Consider the following 24,499-nt stretch of genomic DNA (forward strand, 5'->3'; position numbering starts at 1 on the left):
GGGTTCATGGGTGCATAAGGTTGTGAGGGGACCTCAGAGTCCAGTCTAAGTCCCATAGATAGTGTGTGGGGAATAAGGGCAGGTAGAAATAAAAGTGCATCTTTCTATTCTATTCCCCATATCCAGATTTCGGTTCCAGGGAATCGGTGGTAGCTGCCGGTGAAGGGAGCAGAGGCGTGTGGAACTTCACGCCGATTTGGGAACCAAGAGATTCCAGGCTAAGTCCCTGTATGGGTAAAACTCTTATTTAGAGTTCCCTGGACCTAGAACAGTCTTTTTTTCAAACCCCAGACACCCAGTATGTGTGCTTTTCATCTGTATTTTGTGTTTCCCTGTGTGGCCTGTGGTTAATCGATCCATCTTGGCATTGGTGCATCTTCTGTCACCTGCATTGAGAATCGGACATCAGGGTCAGCGAACAATTGGTGACTAGGATACCTTCCCGGCCCCCTTATTCCTGCCTCCCGGTTCTCCCACCCATCTACTGTGTGTAGGGATATGTGTTTAGGGTAATCTAATTAATGGTTCCATTCCCACAGCATCGGACATCGATACATGATTGTCGCATATGTGTAATTTTACCCTACAGGCACTTATGCTGTTGCGATTGTCACATATGGGTATTTTCACCTACAGGCACTTATGTTGCTGTTCACTGAGCCCAATACTTTGTGGCTATTTTATTGATCTCATTGTATTGTTTAGTCCCCTTATTTTTAATGTATATCCATTAAATTGATTTTTAGAATAATAACTATACACACCATTACATTGAGACTCGCTATTCAGGGCTACCCTATCAGCTTTTTGCCTCATCGATAGATAGGGGTATTTTCTCACACAGCCAATTATGATCAAGCACTGAGTGCACGCTATAGGGACCTCCCCGTCAGTGCTTCGCCGCACTGTAAGGACTCTTCTTTGTTCACCTTGCTGGTATAGTGTATAACAAGAAATTAAGACTAAGATGTAAGGGGAGGGGGGTGCAGAGGAGTGTAAAACTTAAAAAAAATAAAAAATAGTAGGATAAGTTTGTACTGTAACGGGATTTACCAGGAAGCCAGCAGGAGATGGAGACAGATTTATGAGAAAGTCAAGTGACTCTAGCAGCAGCGTATAGGGTAGATTCTAGGGGAGAGGCAGGAAGGCCGGACAGTTGAACGTTACAATAGACAAGACGGGAGAGAATGAGGGGCTGTGTTAGAGTGACAGAGGAAAGGGCATATTTTTTAAATGATATGGAGGAAAAAGCAACAGGTTTTAGCTACATTGTGAATGTGAGAGGAGAATGTGAGTGTCAATTGTGATACCTAGACAGCGTACTTGTGATACTGGGTATATACTATAGTGATGTGCAGCCAACAGTAATGGAGAAGGGGGAAGTAGGGCCATGCATGTGAGGAAGTATGGCGGGCTCCATCTATGACATGTTAAGTTTGAGTCGGCAGAGAGCTACCCAAGATGATATAGCAGAGCCATTCAGAGATTTTGGTCTGTACAGCATGTGGAAGGTCAGGGGTTGCAAAGTAAACTTGTGTGTCATCAGCATAGATGTGATATTTGAACCCAAGAGAGGTGATAAGGCCACCTAGAGTGTCTAAAGAAAAAGACGTCCAATGGCATACCCCTGGGCTATGCCCACAAAGATTGACAGAGGTGGTGTTGGCAAACGAGACACAAAGTACGATGGGAGAGGTAAAAGGAAATTCAGGATAGAACTTGGTTATGAATATATTCTCCAAGAGTATGGAGAATGGGAAGGTGAAGAGGCTGGTCCAAAGTATTGAAGGCTGCAGCGGTTTCCTTGGAGTGACAAGTGCAGAAGCCAGATTGTACAAGAGACTAGGATGTAAAAAAAATGAAGCAAGAGAATACAAGTCGTTCAAGGAGTTGAGGCAAAAGGCAGCAGGGAAACAGGGTGATAGGTACGTTCAAGCTTGCCGTTTGAGTAAAGGTATAACTTGTGTGCGTGAAGGTGGAAAAGGTACCAGAGGTGAGGGAGGAGTTAAAAATGTGCGAGTCTAGAAAGTGGAAGCAAGAGGTTTGAGGAGATGGGAGGGAATGGGGTCCAGAGGGCAAGTGGTAGAGGAGTCAGCAGCAACACTACCTCTGTGACAGAGGAAAAAGAAGTCAGGAAGAGAGTTAGGAAGAGGAGGTGTAGAATATGAGGATACAAAGGGGATATCTTGACGAATGGAATCCACCTTAGGCTTGAAATAGTCAACAATGCCTATTGGGTGAAATGGAAGAAAAAGAAGAGGCAACAGACAGTGGTCTGAGTAGAGTCAAAGACAGAAGACGCTGTGTGGGTTAAAATTTGTGGGCGTTGATTAATGAAGAAAAGGAGGTTTGTTTAGCCTGGGAGAGGGCGGAGTTGAGACAGGATAGGATATATTCATAGTGAAGGAAATCTGCAAGAATATGAGATTTCCTCCAGAGGGGACAGTGCAGAACTGGATGTGGTTTAGCCAAGGTCTGGGATTAGACTGGACAGAACGGGAGCAAAAAAAGAAGATGGGGCATGTAGACCAAGATGATAATAGGGCAGAGTTGTAGTTCATAAACCAGGTTGAGTCTGTAAGGCCCGTAATATAGTGGGCGCGCGCGGCACTTATAATTGGCTGTGGTTAGTCAGCCATTGTATGCTAGGACCACGCGCGCTCACGGTAGTGAGCGTGGAACCGGGCGATAGATGGGAAGACTCAGAAAAGTATTCGCGCCTCTACCGCTCAGTCTCTGCAGTGTGTGTGTGTGTGTGTGTGTATGTATATAAAGTTGCACAATATTAATAATTTCTTCTCACAGCACGTCTTTTTTAATTTTTAATACACACACACACCTTCCCCAGTGACACACACAGTACCCTTCCAAGCCTGTCACAGCAGCACGGACTGTACACACGAAAAGTGTGCGTCACGTGCACGAGCGTTCGCACAGGCACGCATGCCCACTATATTACAGGCCTAATAGAGCAGAGAGAAGCGAGGGAGGAGCGCAGTGGAGCCAAGAGCCGGTGGACTAATGGAACACAGGTCTCTGCAGTAACGAGGGGTAGATGGAGGTGATGGTCAGAGAGAGGACAGGCTGGAAATGGAGAAATTAGGTTGTTTGTGAAAATCAGGACCAGATAATGACCACCCTTGTAGGTGCTGGCTGCCATCCATTGGTGAATAATGTGACTGTATTGGTAATATATGAATGTACATGCATTTACACTGAACCCCTGGGTATCCACTTCTAGTCAGGTACATGTTGATTTGTCGTCAGAATCAAAGCTCACCATTTAAACCATTCCATTTTAGCAGTCTTTAAGAAAAGTAATCTTTTAAAATATAAATATCCCAAAATGTATCCCGTAAAATAAAGAGACGTCATTTTACTTTGAAATTTTTTATTGAAAAATATTAAAATAAATTACACTATTTTACAAAGGAGTATCACATATATACATGCAGCAAATTCCAGTGACAAAAGGACATACAAGAGAGAATGATCACTTTGGAAAAAAATGATCTTAATGATGCGAGAAGAAGAACTCGTTTCTTAAAGCAAGTGATGGTTTAAGAAGATATTTCGCAAAAAGAAGAGCCTTGTGTGAGCAAAGGTTTCCCGGTGTGATTTAGTAGAAGAGACAAGTAATATCTCCACCATGTAACCTTGCACACGGACCAAAGTGTAGAGTGAAATGCTTGTAGATGTATAGGGGGTTATTTAATAAGCTGCGATAGTACCCCCAGATCGGCACTATCGCATGGAAAACTCCCATTAGCGTTCGTAAAGCAAATAGGGGTTTTCGTGGGATGTTGGCCGTCCGATTGGTATTCCACAGCTGTTTACTCAAGTCTTTATTTTAATCTTCTGCCCATAAACTTTCTGGAATGTTTAGTGATCTATGCATAAAAAAAAGGCTATGGCAAAGTATTTGACTAGGGTCTTAAGTCGTCATAGTGTCCACTTAAAAAAATTATTATGTGAATAATGTTTATGTATTTACACCATAAAAAACAGTCATCCATCGAATAGCCACTTAAATAAACCAGTAGTAGCGTTGGGTAACCACTTTGGGACATTGTCCACTGGGACAAATTCCAGAATGCTACGGGATGGATAAAATGTAGAGTTTTGTTGATAGATATGTGCCATTGTCAGCATAACAAGTCAGTTAGGATGAGGTCCACAGTTTAACTTCGTGACATCTCATAACAAGAACATTCACTCTATTTTCCCGAGTGGCTGGGTAAAGCATATGGCATTTTTAAGACTGGTCAACAAATGTAATCCACATATTAACCATTACCAGAGTATGCACAATTCAGTTAATGCGTATGAGGCGTTTCAGAAACTTCCGTGCTCGAGAGCCCAGAAATACTGGGCAACAATCCTTTCAACAAACTACTAAATGAACAGGTGCAGTAAAACAGCATTTGAAGCTAGTGTTAACATGTCCTGATAACATTTGTTCTATTAGAATTAAACTAAAATCAGAACACACAGTTGAATGTCCCAGTATCTGTATTGGTCCTGGAAAAATGCAGATTCGTTGTAGCTTGGTACCTTTCAGGGGACCCAGAGCATTCTGCATAGATTAAGTTATAGTGGACAAAGCTTTCGAAAAACCCTGTAGGTTTCTTCCTTTAGATGTACGATCAAGTGATACCTGAAAAAGCAATTTATAAGCCCTGTGCACTATAATTTAATCTAGGAAACACTAATTTTGGTCCCCCGAAACTACAATGAATCTACAAAAAAAAGGAGTGTTTTAGATGTTTTTACATTTGTTACATTGTATCTGCAGGATGACGCCGAAACCAACTTTACCAAGTGAATACATTATATGCCACAACCTAGCAACTTTCACGGCAAGAATGTCACATGCAGTGGGAATACCCAAAGAAGAATCAACGACGTAGTGCTTACGAGTTACTCATATCTTCATTGTAGGGAAGTAATGGTGCAGTCTGCTGACTTGACTGGCTGAAAAAGCACTTGTATTTTGCAGCAAGAATGCAAAAAAAAAATAATATTTGCAGGGACCCCCTCAAAACAGCCCCAATTTTGATTTTATAGTTTTTCCCATCACTTCAAATTTCTAAAAAGTTGTTTCCTCAATTAGGTACAAGTTTCCAGCATTAGCAGTGTGTATTATACAGTATTCATTCTATTTGTAACGGTTTTGTCTAAATCTGCAAACCTATTAAAAAGTATATGTTCTAAAATGGTCAAATATGGTACAAGGAGCTACATGACTGTGAATTTCAATAGGTAATACTAAAAGAGTCAGTTCTATTTAAAAACATTACTGGGGCAAATCATTCATTTTTTTCCCAACCATTTAATAAGGTTACACGGTCTTCAGAAACCAGAACTCCAACAAAGCCGTAACCTGATATAGTGCTACTCTCTAGCAAGAGGAAGCTTGTGCAGATGCAGCCAGACTTGCTTTACCAGTTCCTGGACAGCACCACGGCTACACGACCAAGCAAACATGGACAACACCACGGCTATACGACCAAGCAAACATGGACAACACCACGGCTACACGACCAAGCAAACATGGACAACACCACGGCTACACGACCAAGCAAACATGGACAAAACCACGGCTACACGACCAAGCAAACATGGACAACACCATGGCTACACGACCAAGCAAACATGGACAACACCATGGCTACACGACCAAGCAAACATGGACAACACCATGGCTAGACGACCAAGCAAACATGGACAACACCATGGCTACACGACCAAGCAAACATGGACAACACCATGGCTACACGACCAAGCAAACATGGACAACATCACAGCTACACGACAAAGCAAACATGGACAACACCATGGCTACACGACCAAGCAAACATGGACAACACCACAGCTAAACGACAAAGCAAACATGGACAGCCAGTGGCTCCGGGGAACTTTTGTCTGGCTATATCTGCTTGTTGTGGCCATGAAGACATGGATAGCAACAGAAAAGGGTCTTAATTCCCACTGAAATGTTGGCTTCTCCAGTCCAGCTCAGTAACCATAAACTCCTGGAAGCTCCATGGGAGGTTGAATTCAACTTTTTGGACCATGGGTCTCCTGCAATCCCGGTCATTACGCAACTTTCATGGGTGCGGGACAAGTTAAAGATCATGTACAAAAATAAATAAAATATACAGGGACAAATGAAATAAAACAATTTACATTCACTTGTATGGAGTGTTTATTTCTACACGGAGAACTTTTACTCATAAGGATGGAGGCAATGATCTACAAGTAGTGGTACTGGGTTCTATGTCAAAATACATACAAATCTGACAATCTTTGGTTTTAAGGATAGCCAGTGTATCAGGGAGACTATCAGGTGTTGCTATTTCCGCTCCCAGAATCCTCTATTGCCTCATTCTGGTTTATTGGCTCTCAAACAAAAGTGAGTGTTGTGCCATCAGGCTGACTACCAGCTTCACGGGATCCTGCCAGGTTTTATACCAAGCAACAAGAATTTTCAGAGGGAATTTTCCCCAGAGGTTTAGGAGGGGGCAGCAGGAATGTGGAGGGGTGCCCTTTCAAAAAAGTAATGCAAACATTCTAGGACAGAGGGGATTGCACCTTTAAAACATGTCCTACACTATTAAATATACATTAAAAAGGACTCGGTTTGCACTTCAAAGGGTAAATGTAATCCTGTGGAATTGGGCATTTAACATAAAAGCAGCTTAAAGAAGGTTGTTGCTGTGAAATCTCCCTGTAAAGGGACAAGAACTTTGTGACATCCTCCTTTTTGTTCATTTGCATGTCAAACGTTTAGGCCTGTAGTATGAAGAACTGTAAAACTTAGTGTAATAGAGCAAGCTATCAAAGGCCACGCGAGACACGGAAAAAAACTGGAGTCTGTTTCACCTATGCTTCACTAGTCCCGCAGCATGAACCTTCCTAGTTTAACCCATTAAGTCCTGAAGTGGCATAGCACTGGTGTATGCCAAGTGGCACCTCAAGCACAGTAGGGGGTGAACATATTATTTTACCTGACTATGATATACTTCAATGGCTTGGAGAATAAACGTTAGGAAGGTGTAGGGAGTACTTTTAGTCAGGTTAGATATGCAACAACTCCGGACTAAACCCAAGAGTCCTGTTTAACATCACATCCCGCTGCAAAGAAGTCTTAACAGTCTTAACCATTGCCATTGAACTAAACCTTTGCATTTGTACAGGAGGTTGCACAGCGACAGGTCCGGTTACAACCAGGTCCCAATAAAATCCAAGCAAACGTAGAACAAAAAAAAAACAACAACAATGACTTGCTACTGGACTCAGCAAGACGCTACACAACAAACAGTTGGGGACAATATATACAAATATATTTCACACAGAGAACCTTCCTGACTTTTCACATATGATTTCAGGCTGACAGCGCCGAGCATCTGTGGTAGATTTTTTTAACATTTCATATCGAATATATAGATGCAGAAATGTTGCTTATTGGACCACTCGGTTAAGTCAGACTGGCAACGTTCTGGATATTAACTCCCGATGGTCCAGTAACATTGCAAGCTGTTGCTTTTCCTTCTGGCAGGGAGGCAAGAACGGTCCAGGAAGAGACTTTAGGATGGCACAGAGTGGCAAAGGCTTAAGGATACAATGGGCAGCCAGTATTCTATGTGCATAGCCAGCAGGTTAACCCAGTCACATGGCCAAATAAACGGTCACGGGTTTTGGAGGCCCTTAGTAAGCAGCAGAAACGTCAACTGGTTTAAAATGAGCCGCCATACTCTCTTGTACATCGCCATTATGCGACACAGGTTGTTACTGTGACAGGTAGACTGGTAAACCTACAGCAAATAAGATTAGGGCCCATATTCATTATTGATTTGAATGGGCAGTATGGGATCTTCTAGCAAAGGAAGGTTGTAAGGCAGAAGACTGCATAGTTAATATGGTCCTTAACCTCTTCACAGCTCCTCTAATGTAGGAGTTTGGGTCAGTTGTTTGATTATAGGATTAAAAGTAACAGGGTGAAGTTAAAACTTAACGAGCGTCGGAGTGCTGGTTATACAAACACAGACGTAACCCGGTACATATTAGATGGATATTACTACACCGCTGTGCTAATCTAACCTTATGAGAAATAATTTTTGTTCATTAATGCAGGGGTTCTACACTCCAGTCCTCCAGATGCCCAAACAGGTATAGTTTTAAAGGAAACCCAAGCTTCAGCACAGGTTACAGTCTTCAACTGAGCCACCTGCGCTGAAGTCAGAATATCCTTAAAGGACTGGCGTTGAGAACCCCTGCATTAAAGTGTTCACCACATAAAACCAGCACAACAGTTAAAAAAATATATCAAGAATGTTTATATTCATTCTGCTAAATAAAATAAGGGAACGGTAATGGACGCAGAATTACAAAATTCAAAATGGATTCACTTTGGTTCTACCATTTTGTTGGAGGAAACCAATGAACACGTGGTGTGCAATAGCAAAGAAGTAACAACCCCTATATGGAACGTAGTAACGGTGCCCTTTCCTTTCATGAGTGAATGTTGTGCTGAATCGGACATTTCCCCCCCCCCCCCCTGTCCAGAATAGAAGGCTCTAAGATTCAGGTTTCAAGTTTAACGTACAGTACCAGTTGTGCAAAAGACAAAAGCCGAGTGAGCAGCAGAGTTTAACGCATTGGCCTCTGTGTCTCTCTCTCTCTCTCTCTCTACATAGACATCTCAATATTTAAATACAGAAGACAAAACCCAGATATTTAGTCAGGAGACCGTGTCACTAAAATACAAAAATCTATACAGACAAAAGTTCATAGTCTTTCTATTAAATTTCAAGTATTTTCAAAAAAGAAATAAAATGGACATAAGAGGAGTAGCAGAATTTCGGTTGGCCGGTTTCAGTTGAGGCCTACACTTTGGAGATATTCGAAAACAAATTCTCAGATTAAAACACTAAAGGGCAACAAGGTTCTGTCAGAGAATTTTGTATACGTCACATCTTCCTTCCTCAGTATAAAATAAGTCCAGTGTAAGAACATACAATGCTTCAACACCTACCATGTCTAAGGAGACATCTACACCCATAAGGACTAAACCCTATAAGTATTTTGTGCAAGAAACAGTCTTTTGAAGACTGCAGTATATTCTCTTGGCGGGTGGCTGGTGTTATTCTTATAGTCCAGATTAAAAAAAAATTAAAAAAAAAATGAAATCGGGTAGAGATGTCAAACTTCCCTCCTTGAAAGAACATTATTAGTATAAAATGTTTTAGGATAATTAATCCCAGCATTGTCACCAAAGCATCCAAATCACGTTTCTGCGTTCTCATTGTTTACATTGTTGTAATCGTTCAAGAGTTGTTCATAGGGAACACAGGCCTCCAAGTCACCGCTAGAAAAAGAAGATTCATCTAGACAGGTGTACTTGTCCATCTGTGTTGGAGTCTCTGGGTCCTCCATGTTTTCTTCAAAGGATGACTTGGATTTCTCCTCGTCCTCAGAAAGCTCGCACTCTTCCTCCTCATTCACAAAAGTTATGTTCCCGTTCTGAAAGATCAAAGGCTTGTAATCTTTAGAGTCCCACGTTTCTCCCTCTTCCTCACTGATTCGGTCTAGTTGGTTTATAAATATTGTTGCTTCTCTGTCTTGAAGTGGCTTCATTCCATTCTCTTTCGAAAGACCATTAGAAAACTTAACCTCGTCATAGTGGAGTCCATTACGTTTACTGTACATAACCATGAGTTCTTGGCCTCTCTTTTGTAGGTTCCTATTACCTGGGGTGTCACCATTCATTATTTTCTCATTACCATTGTTGCCAATCTGCTTTATCAGATCATTGTACGTCTCTTCCTTTTTAGAAAGGAAGCTGAAAATATTTACATCTTTTGGATTGGCCAATGGAATTGCTTTGTTCTTCTTGGCATGGAGGTCATTTTCAAAAGACTCTTTCCTTTTTTTCCTTCTCTTTTTAATGGCTTTGTGCACCTCCACAAACATGCTGACTTTCCAATTCACAAAGAGAGAAAGCCAAGCGAGTCCAAGATAGATCCAGATCTCGACAAAGTATCTGTACAGGACATTGTAATTTGCCTCCGGATTTACACCTGTCAAAACAGAATAAAATGGGTCAACGGTTTAGAAAATCTGAATTGTATAAAACAACAGACACTGAAACTAAGATATGACGAGAACAGAAGATGAAACATTATCTAATGTCCTACTGGAAGATTCAACAATATCCAGCATACAACTCTGTATGGTTTACTAGCAAGATGATCATATGATTTTTCAGTTCATGGGTTTTCCAGTAGAATTACAAACACAAGCATCCTTTCTAAGGCTGGTTTGGTCAGTATTGTGACACAAAGAACTGTTTCACCAGTGATTTGGGTGACGCCATACGCCAACTTCCAAATGGTGTGTTGGGTCTAGTGATTTATAACATTTGATTAAGTTATAAAAATACTAGAGTCTCACTTGAGTTCAGATCCTTCTCTTCACCTGCTCACAGCTACAATCTTCATATTTCCCAGGTTTATGCAGACTATAGATTTGGCATGGTCTCGTCAACATAAACTTTACTGCTGCTTTTGGACTATGAACAGAACGTTCCCTTGTGGCCTCCTATGCATGCCAGCTGGCCCACCACTTTATCTGCATTCCCAGATAGTACCATGGGCTGGAAAGCATCAGGTCTCACATATACTGCTTCGTAGTAGCAGGGCAGGTGGCATTGCTGCAAAAAGACTTCTTTAGGACACGTAACTCATAGGGAGTTTGTTCCAACATACAAAGTGCTCTAACAAATCAACACAGGGAATCTAACTGATCAACGGATAAAGAGAATTCTGCAAATGCTTCATTTGTGTTTAAACGAGGAAAAAAAAGGCAATTTTTTGCACCCGCCCTGTAGTCAGTCAATCTTTGATAAACATGCCCTCTCTCTCTATAAGAGAACCACAGCTAGACCAGGCAGATCACCTAAACTCGTTTAATGTTTCCAGTTCCCACAGTAGTTCCACTAGACAAGGATTCTGGGTAATGACACGTAAATAAGCACAAGTGTGTTTTTAGTTTCCCTTTTCAGGGCACGAAATAGTAGTGGAAGCGGACTGACCTCCAAGTTATGTCCGGCCAATGAAGCAATCATTGGACCTGGGCTCACGTTTGGTCTTGGCAGCACTTGTCAATCACCACCGTGGTATGCAATTTCTGACCCCGTCATGCATTTTTATGCCACTGTAGTCATAGTTACAAAGGGGAAATTGATGTGTCTGTGGGTGATACCTTATCGTGTGTGGGCCCAAATCGATTTGTGCTACTTAGACCAGTGGAAGCCAAACTCCCTGCCTGTCGTCATTTGTGTCACCATCATCTCAGCTATTACGTCCAACTAGCCCCGCCCCTCTGTCATCTGCTCTCCGATCCCCCCTTGCCCTCTTCACGGAGATGGACACACACACACCTCCGCTCCAGATAGCCCCGCCCTCACCTGCCTCCTGTTCTCCGATTCCCTTCGGTCTCCTCCCTGAGCTGCACGGCGGTGACATGACTCATCAGGTCTGTCATCACTGCGCACAGCACAGACGCCAGGGTGGGACATTCTTATCCCTGCTTTAGACAATTTGTCCTCATACACTTTGTTTTATTTTTTTCATTTGCTCTAATAAGTTTAGCTGCAAACCACAAAATAAAGATTCTGCCATCTTTCATGCACGGATTCTCTAGAGTGTTTGTTGGGCTTGGGCAAATCTTGAGTAAAATGAAGTACAGAATGGATTACTAAGTACACTTGTACATATCTAATCTGTAAATGTAAAACATTGCCCTGGCCGGACCCGAGGTGCCCCGCTTCCATTATTTTAATTAACATTATTTGCTGGATGATCCGAGTCTCAACACTAAAATTCCCACTGGTACGTTCGATACTAACCAGCCACATAATCTCCGAATCCTATGGTGGTGATGGTGATAAAGGAGTAGTAGAGACCTTCAATATAGTCCCAGCCTTCAGTTTTCATGAAGACAAACGGAGGTATCACCAGGTGAACGAGTACCCCCCAGATGATGAAAATCGCTGTGCACATTATCTGAGCTTTTCTCTGCAAGACACAATCAAAACCAGAGCGGGAGATTAAGGACTTGTAAAATAGTCATTAGCTAACGAGCATGCTTCATAGTAACATTAATAGTTTACAACAAAGACCTGTTATAGAATGTGTCACGTTGTGATCAACTGGAAGGGTCTCACTTGTCACCTCTAATTCGTAAAACTACAATAAACCACTGCTATTTGTGAAAAGTTCTTGGTCTTGGGGGAAGTGCAGATTCTGTGTAGGTGGTGATACATTTTAATGGACCAACAAAGAGTTCTTCTTACGGGTCAGTACATAGAGAGTGGTCAAATGTGCACAGGTCTCTTGCGGTACTAAAAGAACACACAGAGGAAGAAGCTGAAGGCTCTGTACACACCAACATCTTGCAGAACTCTTGTTGGTCCTTTTATGGCCGACACAATGGATATGAACAATGACACAGGTTACAAGATACACTGGCACCTTCTGATTGGACATAAAACATTAAGCAGAAAGCATGTGGTTAAGGCAGCACTACCGTTCGTGTACTAAATATAATACTTAGATGTAATTGGTGCACGGAGAAATGGAGAGACCCCAAATCTCTCGTAAACAAACTATGTAACACTGCTGGTGTTCCCAGCACTCCAAAAGAAAACAAGAAGACTGATGGTGAATCAGTAAAGAGTGCGTATGCAAGACACAACATCATAGCACAACAATATGTAAAGGCAGGTAGAGGCTGAGGGGGATTAGGGGAGGAGAGGGTGGGAAATGTGAAATCACAGGAAAATGGGAAAAGAATAGGAAAACCCCTAACAGGGAAGGAGATGCGGAGAAAAAAGATGCGGGGGCAACGTTTTGGGGTGGTTCACCCCTTCTACTGGCCCGTTCCCGTAGCCTCCGTGAGGGGACTACGGTACTTCCCTCAAAACCCAATCCTGCTCCTGACAAACATAAAAACAAATAGCGACACACAATGAGAGGGTCTCGTGAATGCAGGTAATTGAACCTGCAAAGGAATAAGTCACTTATAAACAATGCAGTCAGACCTGTGTGTCACACTATGATGCAGCTATGATACAGACACCTTACACAACACTGCCTTGCAACGTGCCATGGGCTCGGTCACGTAATGTAGACACTGTACTCTCTGTGCTCCAGGTTGCCACTTGAACTGTTGCTTACCTACTGTTGGTTTCATTTGCTCAGCCAGAGAGAGCCCTCTGATCACAGACTCAGAGTTTATAGCTGCCATTGGCGACTTAAGAGTCACAGGATTTTCTTTCTTGGTTATCCTTTGCACACCACTGCATAGCCAACACAAACAATCAGTATTTCTGATGCCTGGTAGCAAAATGCGTTTACTCTAGGATCATTAACCCTTGGCATATTGATTCCTCCCCGCAGGTTGTGTAAGGTGTCTGTATCATAGTGTGACACACAGGTCTGACTGCATGGTTTACAAGTGACTTATTCCTTTGCAGGTTCAATTGCCTGTATTCACTAGACCCTCTCGTTGTGTGTCGCTATTTGTTTTTATGTTTGTCAGGAGCCGGATTGGGTTTTGAGGGTGTAGGGAAGTACCGTAGTCCCCTCACGGTGGCTACAGGAATGGGCCAGTAGAAGAAAGGGGTAAACCACACAAACGTTGCCCCCGCATCTTTTGTTCCAGCATCTCCTTCCCCGTTAGGGGTTTTCCTATTCTTTTCCCATTTTCCTGTGATTTCACATTTCCCTCCCCCAGTCCCCCCTTCAGCCTCTACCTGCAGTCTTTTTTATATCCCTGTTTGCCTTTACATATTGTTGCGCTATGATGCTTTTTAACTTGTTTATTAATGACCTTGAGGTTGGGATCGAGAGCAAAGTCTCCATCTTTGCTGACGATACTAAATTGTGTAAGGTAATAGAATCAGAGCAGGATGTAATTTCTCTTCAGAAGGACTTGGAGAGACTGGAAACGTGGGCAGGTAAATGGCAAATGAGGTTTAATACAGATAAATGTAAGGTTATGCATTTGGGATGCAAGAATAAAAAGGCGACTTACAAATTAAATGGAGATATATTGGGGGAATCCTTGATGGAGAAGGATTTAGGAGTGCTTGTAGACAGCAGGCTTAGCAATAGTGCCCAATGTCATGCAGTAGCTGCAAAGGCAAACAAGATCTTATCTTGCATCAAACGGGCAATGGATGGAAGGGAAGTAAACATAATTATGCCCCTTTACAAAGCATTAGTAAGACCACACCTTGAATATGGAGTACAATTTTGGGCACCAATCCTAAGAAAAGACATTATGGAACTAGAGAGAGTGCAGAGAAGAGCCACCAAATTAATAAAGGGGATGGACATTCTAACTTATGAGGAGAGGCTAGCTAAATTAGATTTATTTACATTAGAAAAGAGGCGTCTAAGAGGGGATATGATAACTATATACAAATATATTCAGGGACAATACAAGGAGCTTTCAAAAGAACTATTCATCCCACGGGCAGTACAAAGGACTCGGGACCATCCCTTAAGGTTGGAGGAAAGGAAATTTCACCAGCAACAAAGGACAGGGGTCTTTACAGTAAGAGCAGTTAAAATGTGGAATTCATTACCCATGGAGACTGTGATGGCAGATACAATAGATTTGTTCTAAAAAAGGTTGGACATCTTTTTAGATGGGAAAGGTATACAGGGATATACCAAATAAGTATACATGGGAAGGATGTTGATCCAGGGATTAATCAGATTGCCAGTTCTTGGAGTCAGGAAGGAATTAATTTTTCCCCTTAATGGGGTTTTTTGTTTGCCTTCCCCTGGATCAATAACTAAGTATAGATATAGAATAAAGTATCTGTTGTCTAAATTTAGCATAGGTTGAACTTGATGGACGTACGTCTTTTTCAACCTCATCTACTATGTAACTATGTTGTGTCTTGCAATACGCACTCTTTACTGACACCATCAGTCCTCTTGTTTTCTTTTGGAGTGCTGGGAACACCAGCAGTGTTACATTCAGCGTTTGATGGAAACGTTTCTCAAATACACAAACATATTAGAATAATTCAAATCCTATGACTATAAAATCGGTTATTTATATTGATTAGGAAAAGCAAGTGTGTTCTAAAAATATTCAAAACAGGGTTTAACATCTACGGAGTAATTCATATATCCCCAGAAATATAGAAAATAGCAGATATTTGTAATGTGCTACAGCATAAGAAAGGTTAATATCCAATGTATAATAAAGTGACTTTAACAAGTATTTTTGTTTTTTAATTTAAGGATTGCATCTTTAACATCAAAAAAAAAACACATTGCATTGGACAGTAAAAGAGACGGGAAGACAAAGAATCTGAAATATGGGTCGAGAAGTAACGGAAAACTGATCTGATTTACATATTGTTGTAGGAAATATAAACCACCATAAAAATCCGAATAGTTTTGCATTTATAAGCAACTGAATGGTACGTGATAATGTTGCAAGATAAAGGAGAAAAACACCATGTGCTCAGCATCTGGTGTAGAAGGAAAAAGTAAAATACACCACCTGTTCTGTATACTTCTCAGGCTTCGTCAAATCTTCACAGGGTTTAGTGTTTCTGTGAAGTTTTATGTTTTGAAACTACTGTCTAATCATGTGAACAGATCGTGTACCAGTGCATTCCCATAGACCAGCGGAGCACACGCTCTGCACACTGATGCAGACCTAGTGCATCATTAAACACCCAGGCTGCCCGGCTTACTAAATGCCACAAAATTCCATGTGCAGTCCTGATCATTGCATTGTTGTCTCTTTAGATGTGGTAGGTAACATCAGGGGTGCTCAACAGGTTGGGTTTTAAGGATAGCCCAGCTTCAGCACAGGTGGCTCAATCAGAGGCTGAAGCAGGGACTGATTGAGTAACCTGTGCTGAAGCAGGGACTGATTGAGCCATCTGATGCAGGGATATCCTGAAAACCTGACCTGTTGGGGATTCCTGAGGACTGTAATTGAGCACTGCGGCTTTAAAGGTTTCAAAAACCGTTAGGAATAGTTGTTAATAAAATAACTGGTCCCCAAGGTGTGCAGATGTGGAAAGGTACCCACATGTTTGGAATGTGGGATGCACTATGTATACCTGTCAGACAGAGTATCTATGAACACCTGCAGACAATTGATAAGAAGGATCTGATGTATGCGTCACATGTATTGTAAGCACATACATGTTGTAGCTATAAAACCTGTTACATGTGGTCCAAGAGGTGGCAACAAAGCACAGCAATGAGAGAGAAGAGACTCTTTTTCGATTGTCACCTTATATACTTTGCGTCCTAATGGGCTTACTAAACAGGTTGATTATCAGGTATAATTTAAATAAATCTCATTTGCGTCCACATATTTGTTGCAGATTATCTGATTGATCAAATTACACCAACAGAGAATTTCATTTTACATCCTGAAGAAAGCCTTAATAAACATTTAATGACCATGTTTTAGCTGCACAAGTTTAGCAATATAATAATGTTTTGACCGATACATTTTAACAAGGACTATAATAAAATATAAATATAAAACATATAATATAAACATCTTGCCGAATAACAGCAACTTCCTCATATGCTTTGTAACACACTGAGGTTAGAAATTTACATGGAATATAGACACTATAAAAATGAATGACGTGAAGCAAAGGACATAAACATCACCAACTCGGGCGCCAAGAGAAATGTTTTCAGGTTTCTTTAGGCCTTGTATAAATTACTTACCAAGGCGACTCCTCTCTTAGTCAGGAACTGGCCCAACCGCTTTGCTCGACCACCAAAAAACTTTCCCAGAGCACTGATCCACGTCAAGCAGAGAGGCACTCCGAACAAACCATAGAATATACAGAACAGGCGCCCAGCAGGCGTCTTGGGAGCAACATTGCCATAACCTAAAAGGAGAGACGAAATATTACCAAATGCCAACACGGAAGCAGCGCCAAATAATTAACAATGGAATGGTGCAGTCGCAGTCAGATGTGGGCAGGAGAAGAGGGAAGGGGTTCGGTGAGCAGTGCAATTTTCTGGTACAGTGATTGTTAGTTAGATGGCTGCCATAGTGATTTCTGAAGTTTAAGGTTAAAGCTTTAGATGAACCCTTTTGTTGACGGAGGGGCATGTAATTTAGACATTTGGATTGCGTAGACATCATAATAACTTAAAAAAATAAAACACTATCCAAGATATTAACGGAAATTAAAGATATGGGGCCTAGCACATGTTTTCTAGGGGTGAAATAATAAAAAGCATTTTCCAGTTATGGCTGAGCGAGATATATAGATATACACGCACATACACACACGCATGCACACGGGCAGTAAGAGGTTCGTCCCCCAGGTATTATGACCTCATTTCTCATAGAAGCCAGTAATTGTCATTGTATTGTTTATTTCCCCGAGTTGAGGCGTGGGACGTATGTAAGCGCTCTATGCGAGAGGTTACTGGAATAAAACACTATGCATTATTGCAACATGTTTCTGTGTCTGATGTTAAACAATGGCAAACCATCATAAAGATTTGTTAGCATGCCAAAGAGTCATCAGGTGACACTGGATAGTGCAGCGAAGAAGTCCATAAACGTCGTCATTTTAGACCAAAACCCATGAGGGGATTCAAGGGACGCGAGATAGAAGAGAGGGGATTCAATGGACGCGAGATAGAAGAGAGGGGATTCAAGGGGCGCGAGATGGAAAGAGATGGGATTCAAGCTCATAAAGTAGTGGGTGACACTTTCTGAAATCCTTACCGATTGTAGTGATTACTGTAGCAGCAAAAATGACAGCGTTGGGCCAGTTCCAGTTGTTGAAGGTGTTGTTCCCTGTGATGATGGTCACCCCTTGCCCGGCAGCTCCTGATACAGTCTAGGAGCAAAGAGGCATAGCCAAGGTTATTCACACGTACAGTGTATACAATATCTAGTCAGTGACCTGCTCATTTGGAAGCAACATTGAGATTACATGTTTAACGTATACCCTTAGCTGCCATGATAGAGGCTGAGAATCTTGTCCAAGACATTATATGTTCCATAATGTAAGAACAAATATATAATATAACTAAACCAGGATTTAAAAATAAAAAATACTCATAAAAATCGCCAAACTTGGTATAGATGACACAGTTGGGTTATTGCAAGAAGGTCTTTTAAACTTTGAAGTGAACATTTAAAAAAAAAAAACACTGATAAGAGAAAAGTGAGTGGATTGCAAAAACATACATTTATAGAGATGGACATGTCTATCCTTTCTCAATACTCCATAAAGTCTTTAACAATGTGATGCTATTATATTCTACGCAAGAGGAGCCAACACCACATATGATGACAAGAAAGTGGCTATGCTATATACAAAATATATATTTTCAATAAGAAAATCATGCTTTATTCCTAGGGCATTTCCTGGTTAAAAAAAAAAAATGCCTACCACAAAATAGGCCAGAAACGCAAAAGAAGTATAAATATAAATATATATACAAACAAACACTGCAAGGAAACCAGATCTCCTGTTCGTGTCACTCCGTTCTTTACTCCTGCTATCTCTGGGAGTCCGTAACTCCGGGGAGGATTAGGAGTAGAGCAAATGATGCAAGTATACACTTGCCAACATTTACTACTTACCAGGAAGCGCTTGGCTGAAAATGTATCATTTTCCTTCCAATGCAAGGTCATAGAAAATGATAAATCACTTTCATTAACTATATGTGGGAATTCGGGTTGCCGGTATGTATTTTATTTTATTTCCTTCCCTGTTTCAGTGTTACCGGGAAAATAGTTACACACTTTGAATTCAATATTTAGCTGCGCCTTTTTATGTGTTTCCATACTTTCTTTGGGTTGCCATTGTCTGTGTTTGGGTTCCTTGGGTGCAGTATCTCCCTCAAAACCAATGTGAACTAATGGCATTATTAGACATTTATTTATAAAGTACCAACGTAGTCTGAAGAGCGGTACAGTAATTACACGAACGAGAACAAACCGGTAGTGAGGGCCTAGCTTGTGAGAACTCACATCACTGACATAATACTTGTTGTCATCAGTGAGCGAACGCAAATGTTTGCACATTTTTAACGATGTTAAGCAAATAAAAATACCGCATGTGAGCCCATTCATGTCTCAGACAGGTCTGTAACCCTGCTTTCCCCCATCATCTCTCTGCATACAGTGCTACCACTGCAGCCAGGGATTCTGGGTAATGACATGCAAATGAGCACAGTGCCAACCGTGACATTGAAGCCCACAGAAAGTAAGTCAGTCCATTCAAACATTTATTTTCCCAGTGCGAGATTTCAACTGCAATACTCCCGTCTTCCCTATGCGCTTAAAATAATTCAAGTACAAAGTATCCCTGCTATGATCCTCACAGCAGACTTCCTCTGCCCGATAAAAAGCTTCTTATGTAAGGGACAATGAAGCCGAATGATAGAAGGTAACCGAGTGCCGTGTGGAATAAACATTCTAGAATTATTCCTCCTATTCCTCTGCGAGAAAGGAAAATGTACAGCACACCGAGGGACACACAGGGTCATTCAGAATACGGCTGGGCACTGTCACTGGCGTAACTTTATTTATTTAAACGTTTTGCAAGTTTTTCTGTTCAAAGTAAATGCATTTAAAAAAAAATTCAGAGGATGAATACATTTTTTGGTGTTTTGGCTCGGATTTTCAAACTTTGAAGTGTTCCAAGTTCAGATTTCATATGTGTCCATCCTCTCAGGACCTCTCTGCCAAATACAAAAAAGGTGCTTCTGCCTGCTGAAGTCAAATGTCCTGTCAGCACACATGGCTGTATTGATCAAATGTGACACACACACACACACACACACACACACACACACACACACACACTTTACAATTCTACTAAATCCATGCACAATGGCAGAAGGATGACTGAAAGCATGAAGGACCAGATCATGTATGCAAGTGTATTATGAAACACAACTGCAATTTATTGAGTGCAATACATCTACTTCAACAGAATAATAATAATAATAATAGTTTTTTAGCTGTTTCCCAATGCTTTAGTCTCCGTCGCCAATCTTTTACGCCAGTCACGCACCAAACCACCGTTTGGGCCTACACAAAGAACAGGCGGCAAGGAAACAAACGCTCGGCGCAGCAGTGAAATGCTTATGGCTTTCCCTCTTCCTGATAATGAACCAGATGCAGTATTTTTTTTAGAGCATTACAGCCAAGAATCTAACAACTGCGCATGTGAGCCACAATGATAACATTTCTGTGGAACAGCTGCAAACTCTTGGTTAATCCGCATAGAATACCAAAAGAATAACACACTTCACATTGTAAACACAACCCCAGGGCCACAGGGCCTCCAGTCTTCTCTCCAGGAAAACAAGACCTTCTTGGTCACTCAGTCCTTGCCTGCTGCTTGCCATCTCACACCACCTTCATAGCTCGAGTCGTACAGTCTTTCCAGCTGCGCTGCCTTCAGTACCCTGGCAGATGACCAGGGTCAGCACATGTGGTCAAACGACAAGCCCTCCAGGCTACTCCAGGCACTTGACAGTCTCTTAGGGACTCTGGAAATGAGCAGGGAATTAGAGGCCTGCCTTTTCATTTCCCCCTTCTTCTACCAATTCTATCTGAGGCTGGAAACGCAATTCAGTGCTCATGGAAAAAAAAGTCAGGCCAGATGTGGAAGAAAAGGGTCTCCTGGGTTTTGTAACATTAGGGCACACTAGAAATAACTTGATATCTGCCACATCTCAAGTTCTTGATACTTTCCCACAACAAAAGTCCAGTAACACTAAGATACAATGAGGGAAGCCAAAAGCATGAATGGGATGAAGGATTAACAAGTCGAATTGCTCATTTGCGCTCAAATTGCTTTGATTTATCATCAGTCCTGAATTGATAGGATCAACTCCAACAGTATCACAATATGAATAGTGTTATCCGTTTTAAACTTCAGTATAAAATAATTATACACACAAAGTACAGTATATGTATTAACAGCACCTCAATGGAGGTAAATCACTAATAGAGAAAAGGTGTGGTGCACGGGAACAAAAAGAGTGACCCCTATTCCCTCTAAATTGGCAATGAAGAACATAGAGAGTGTTCCCAGCACTCAATAGAAATTATCAATGTAAATTACACTGGATGTTATGCAAAAAAAAGTGTTAAAATTGAAAAAAAAAAAAAAAATGTACAAAATATGGCAAAGAGTTTGCAATAGACAATGATGCTGTTCCTATCTATCAAGTACACCCACAAACGGTATCCAAATAGCACACTAAGTGTTAAAGGCAAAAAGAAAATAGGGAGAGAGAGGAGGTATGGGAAAACGAACGGAGGGGGAAGAAATGAGGGAATAAGGGGGACAATGTTTCGGGGCTCCTAGACCCTTCTTCTGGCCTGTTCCCAAAGACCAAAATGATCCTGCTACTTCCCTTACCCCTATAGAGAAAGAGCTCCCTTATTTAAACAAATGACAGAGCTGAAATAATCCTGCAATACGTGCAACAAACAGTCTAACTACTGGAGATTTTTCAGCCACAAGGCAGCAAAATTAACATACAAAGGTTGTTAACACCACTAGTACAAATAAAACAACGGTTAATACTGCCACTAATGTCCAAGAAAAGGACAGCCCTGACAAGCACCTAAAGTCAAATCACCACAGAATCTGATAAGAACTAAAAGTGTACGCCCTGCACTCCCTGAACTGCTGCTGCATGGTCTCAGTAAGGCCTCGGCCATGTTAACCGCTTGCTGGCGGAAGCGCGCTGAGACGCGCTCCCGCTCAGCACTGAGCCCCTACAGCCGCAATTAGAGCGGCTTTAGTAGGGCTCTCCTACGCTTCCGCAAGTGCGCGGAAGCGTAGGTCTTAGGGGAATTTAAAATTCCCCCGCTTGCCGGCGCGACAGGCCGGTCACGTGAGCGGTTCGCCCAATGAGGGCGCACCAGCTCCGTGACGCCACTGGCCCACCCCCTGACGGCGCGCCGGGCAAGCAACCACAAGGCCAGGGAAAGCACCCGCTTTCCCTGAGCCTCAGCGCGCCAGCGGTAAGCCTGGCCGAGGCCTTACTCATTACTATACTATTGGTTATGATCAGATTCTGTGGTCATTTGACTTTAGGTGACCTTTAGGTGCTTGTCGGGGCTGTCCTTTTCTTGGACATTGGTGGCAGTGTTAACGATTGTTCATTTGTACTAGTGGTGTTCAAAACCGTTTTATGTTAATCTTTTCTTAAATATCAAATAGGGTTTATATTATCCAATTCAATGTCTTTTGAAACAAAATGATGTATGAATCAGACAAACAAAAAATGAGTAATTAAGAGTCAGGGTATATGCAAAAGTAAGTGAAACCCTGGTTTTATCAGCTAAATTAAAGGGGATCACTAGTATTAGGTGTTTAAATGATTAGGTAGAACTTCAGGCGCGAGTTTGGGAGTCCCCACCCTATATAAAGATCAGAAACTTTGTGAGTTTGGTCTTCTCCATACAGGTGTGGAAACACGTCATGCCACGATCAAAAGAAATCTCGAAGGACCTCAGAAAAGCAGTTATTGACGCTCATCAGTCTGGAAAGGGTTACAAAACCATTTCTAAGGATTAAGAACTGCACCAATCCACTTTCAGTCAGATAGTCTACAAATGGAGAAACATCAAGACCACAGTCACTCTACCCAGGAGCGGTTGTCCTACTAAAATCTCTCCAAGAACAAACCAGCAAAGCATCCAGGAAGTCACAAAGAACCACAGAGTAATATCCAAGGATCTGCAGGACACGCTCGTCTTGGCTAATGTGTGTTCATAACTAAACTATCAAAAAAAGACTGAACAAGAAGGGTGTTCACATGGAAGGATAGCCAGGAGGAAACCACTGCTCTCTAAAAAGAACATTGCTGCTCGTCTGACGTTCGCCAAAGAGCACATAGATGATCTACAAGACTTCTGGAACAATGTTCTCTGGACAGGCGAGCCAAAGGTAGAACTTTTTGGCCTCAATGAGAAATGTTATGTTGGACAAAAACCAAACACTGTGTTCGAACAAAAGACACTCATCCCAACCGTCAAGCATGGTGGTGAGAGTGTGATGGTTGGGGCTGCATTACTGCCTCAGGACCTGGACGTCTTGCCATACATAATTGGCACAAACATGGTTTCTGCATTGTTTCAGAAGATTCTAGGGGAGAATGTCAGGCCATCCGTTTGTGAGCTAAAGCTGATGTGAAAGTGGATCATGCAGCACGACAAAGACTATACCTACAAGCAGATCTACAAAAGAATGACTGTAAAGGAAGAAATTCTGCATTTTAGAATAGCTTAGTCAACATCCGGATCTAAAACCCATTGAAGTGTTGTGGCAGGACCTGAAGTGAGCTGTCCATGCAAGGAAGCCCTCAAATGTCACTGGGTTGAAGCGATTCTGTAAGGAGGAATGGACCAAAATGCCTCAAAATCAATGTGAGAGACTGACCAGCAGTTACAGGAAACAGTTAAAGTCATTGCTGCTCAAGGGGGCGCCATTGAATTTAAAGGTTCACATACTTTTTCACACATGGATATTTAATGTTGAATCATTTGTGGCTAAATAAATGTTGAAAAAGTATCATCTTTTAGTGTCATTTGTTTGATCATGTTATCTTTATCTATTGGGACTTTTATTAAGATTAAAATTTTTAGGTTTGAAATGTGAAAATCCTAAGGGGTTCACAAACCTTTTCTCGCCACTGAGTTTAAAGCAGGGGGGCCTGGTTCAAATCCCGGGGTCAGCTTGGGGAAGTCACTTTATATCCCAAAAACAGATTGTAGGTCTATAACAATCCTATGTACAATGAATGCAGCGGACGGAGTGCTATATTGTAATTGTGAAGCGTTTGAAGTCTCATTGGGAACAATATGAAAATAAAGTTAAAACACACCACACACACACACACACACACACACACCACACACACACACAGTATTAAGCAACAAACCATTTCATAAACTACTGGGCAAATATACTCCCCCTCCCCCCCCCCTCCCGACACATCACACATATATAATTCCAGTGTATGATTCAACACTGCATTGCTTCCTGAATTAAGGAAGACTTCATCTTTAGTGGTAATGGTGGATGAAATCATTGGCTCGCGGCTCTAGTCATTAAACTGAACTTGTTTCTCATTACTGTCCTGTCATATAAACTATCTCTAATGCCAGAAGTTGGACTCATCCCCACATATCACAAGGTTGGTATTGGGCTTCACAGGTTATATACGTATACCACATTTATATACTGTACGTATACCTCCTGGGAAAATGACACATTTGTTGTAGGTTGAGATGCCTTTTAGCATACCATCGTTCTTCAAGCGTATGGAAGAAACCAATGGAGGTTTTGAAGAGCTCTGACCAATATTATTTCACGCCAATGTACATCACAACCTACAACAAATCTGCATATTGTAGCAACAGCTTTTAATTT

At 41.7% G+C, this 24,499-nt stretch overlaps 1 protein-coding gene across 2 annotated transcripts in view; it reads right to left on the bottom strand.

The window, feature by feature from the left end:
* Window positions 1-3,374: 3,374 nt before the first annotated feature.
* Window positions 3,375-24,499, bottom strand: part of KCNK5 (potassium two pore domain channel subfamily K member 5) — a 66,376-nt gene continuing 45,251 nt past the window's right edge. For both annotated transcript variants that reach the window (XM_075595366.1, XM_075595367.1), the window contains exons 2-5: window positions 17,812-17,926; window positions 16,791-16,957; window positions 11,912-12,080; window positions 3,375-10,082 (exon numbers count right to left, since the gene is read on the bottom strand). In XM_075595366.1, the coding sequence (XP_075451481.1) occupies window positions 9,289-10,082; window positions 11,912-12,080; window positions 16,791-16,957; window positions 17,812-17,926 (1,245 nt within the window). In that variant the 3' untranslated portion in view covers window positions 3,375-9,288. The remainder of the gene's footprint in view (window positions 10,083-11,911; window positions 12,081-16,790; window positions 16,958-17,811; window positions 17,927-24,499) is intronic.

The sequence above is a fragment of the Ascaphus truei genome, chromosome 4, assembly GCF_040206685.1.
Source record: "Ascaphus truei isolate aAscTru1 chromosome 4, aAscTru1.hap1, whole genome shotgun sequence".
Classification (NCBI taxonomy): domain Eukaryota; kingdom Metazoa; phylum Chordata; class Amphibia; order Anura; family Ascaphidae; genus Ascaphus; species Ascaphus truei.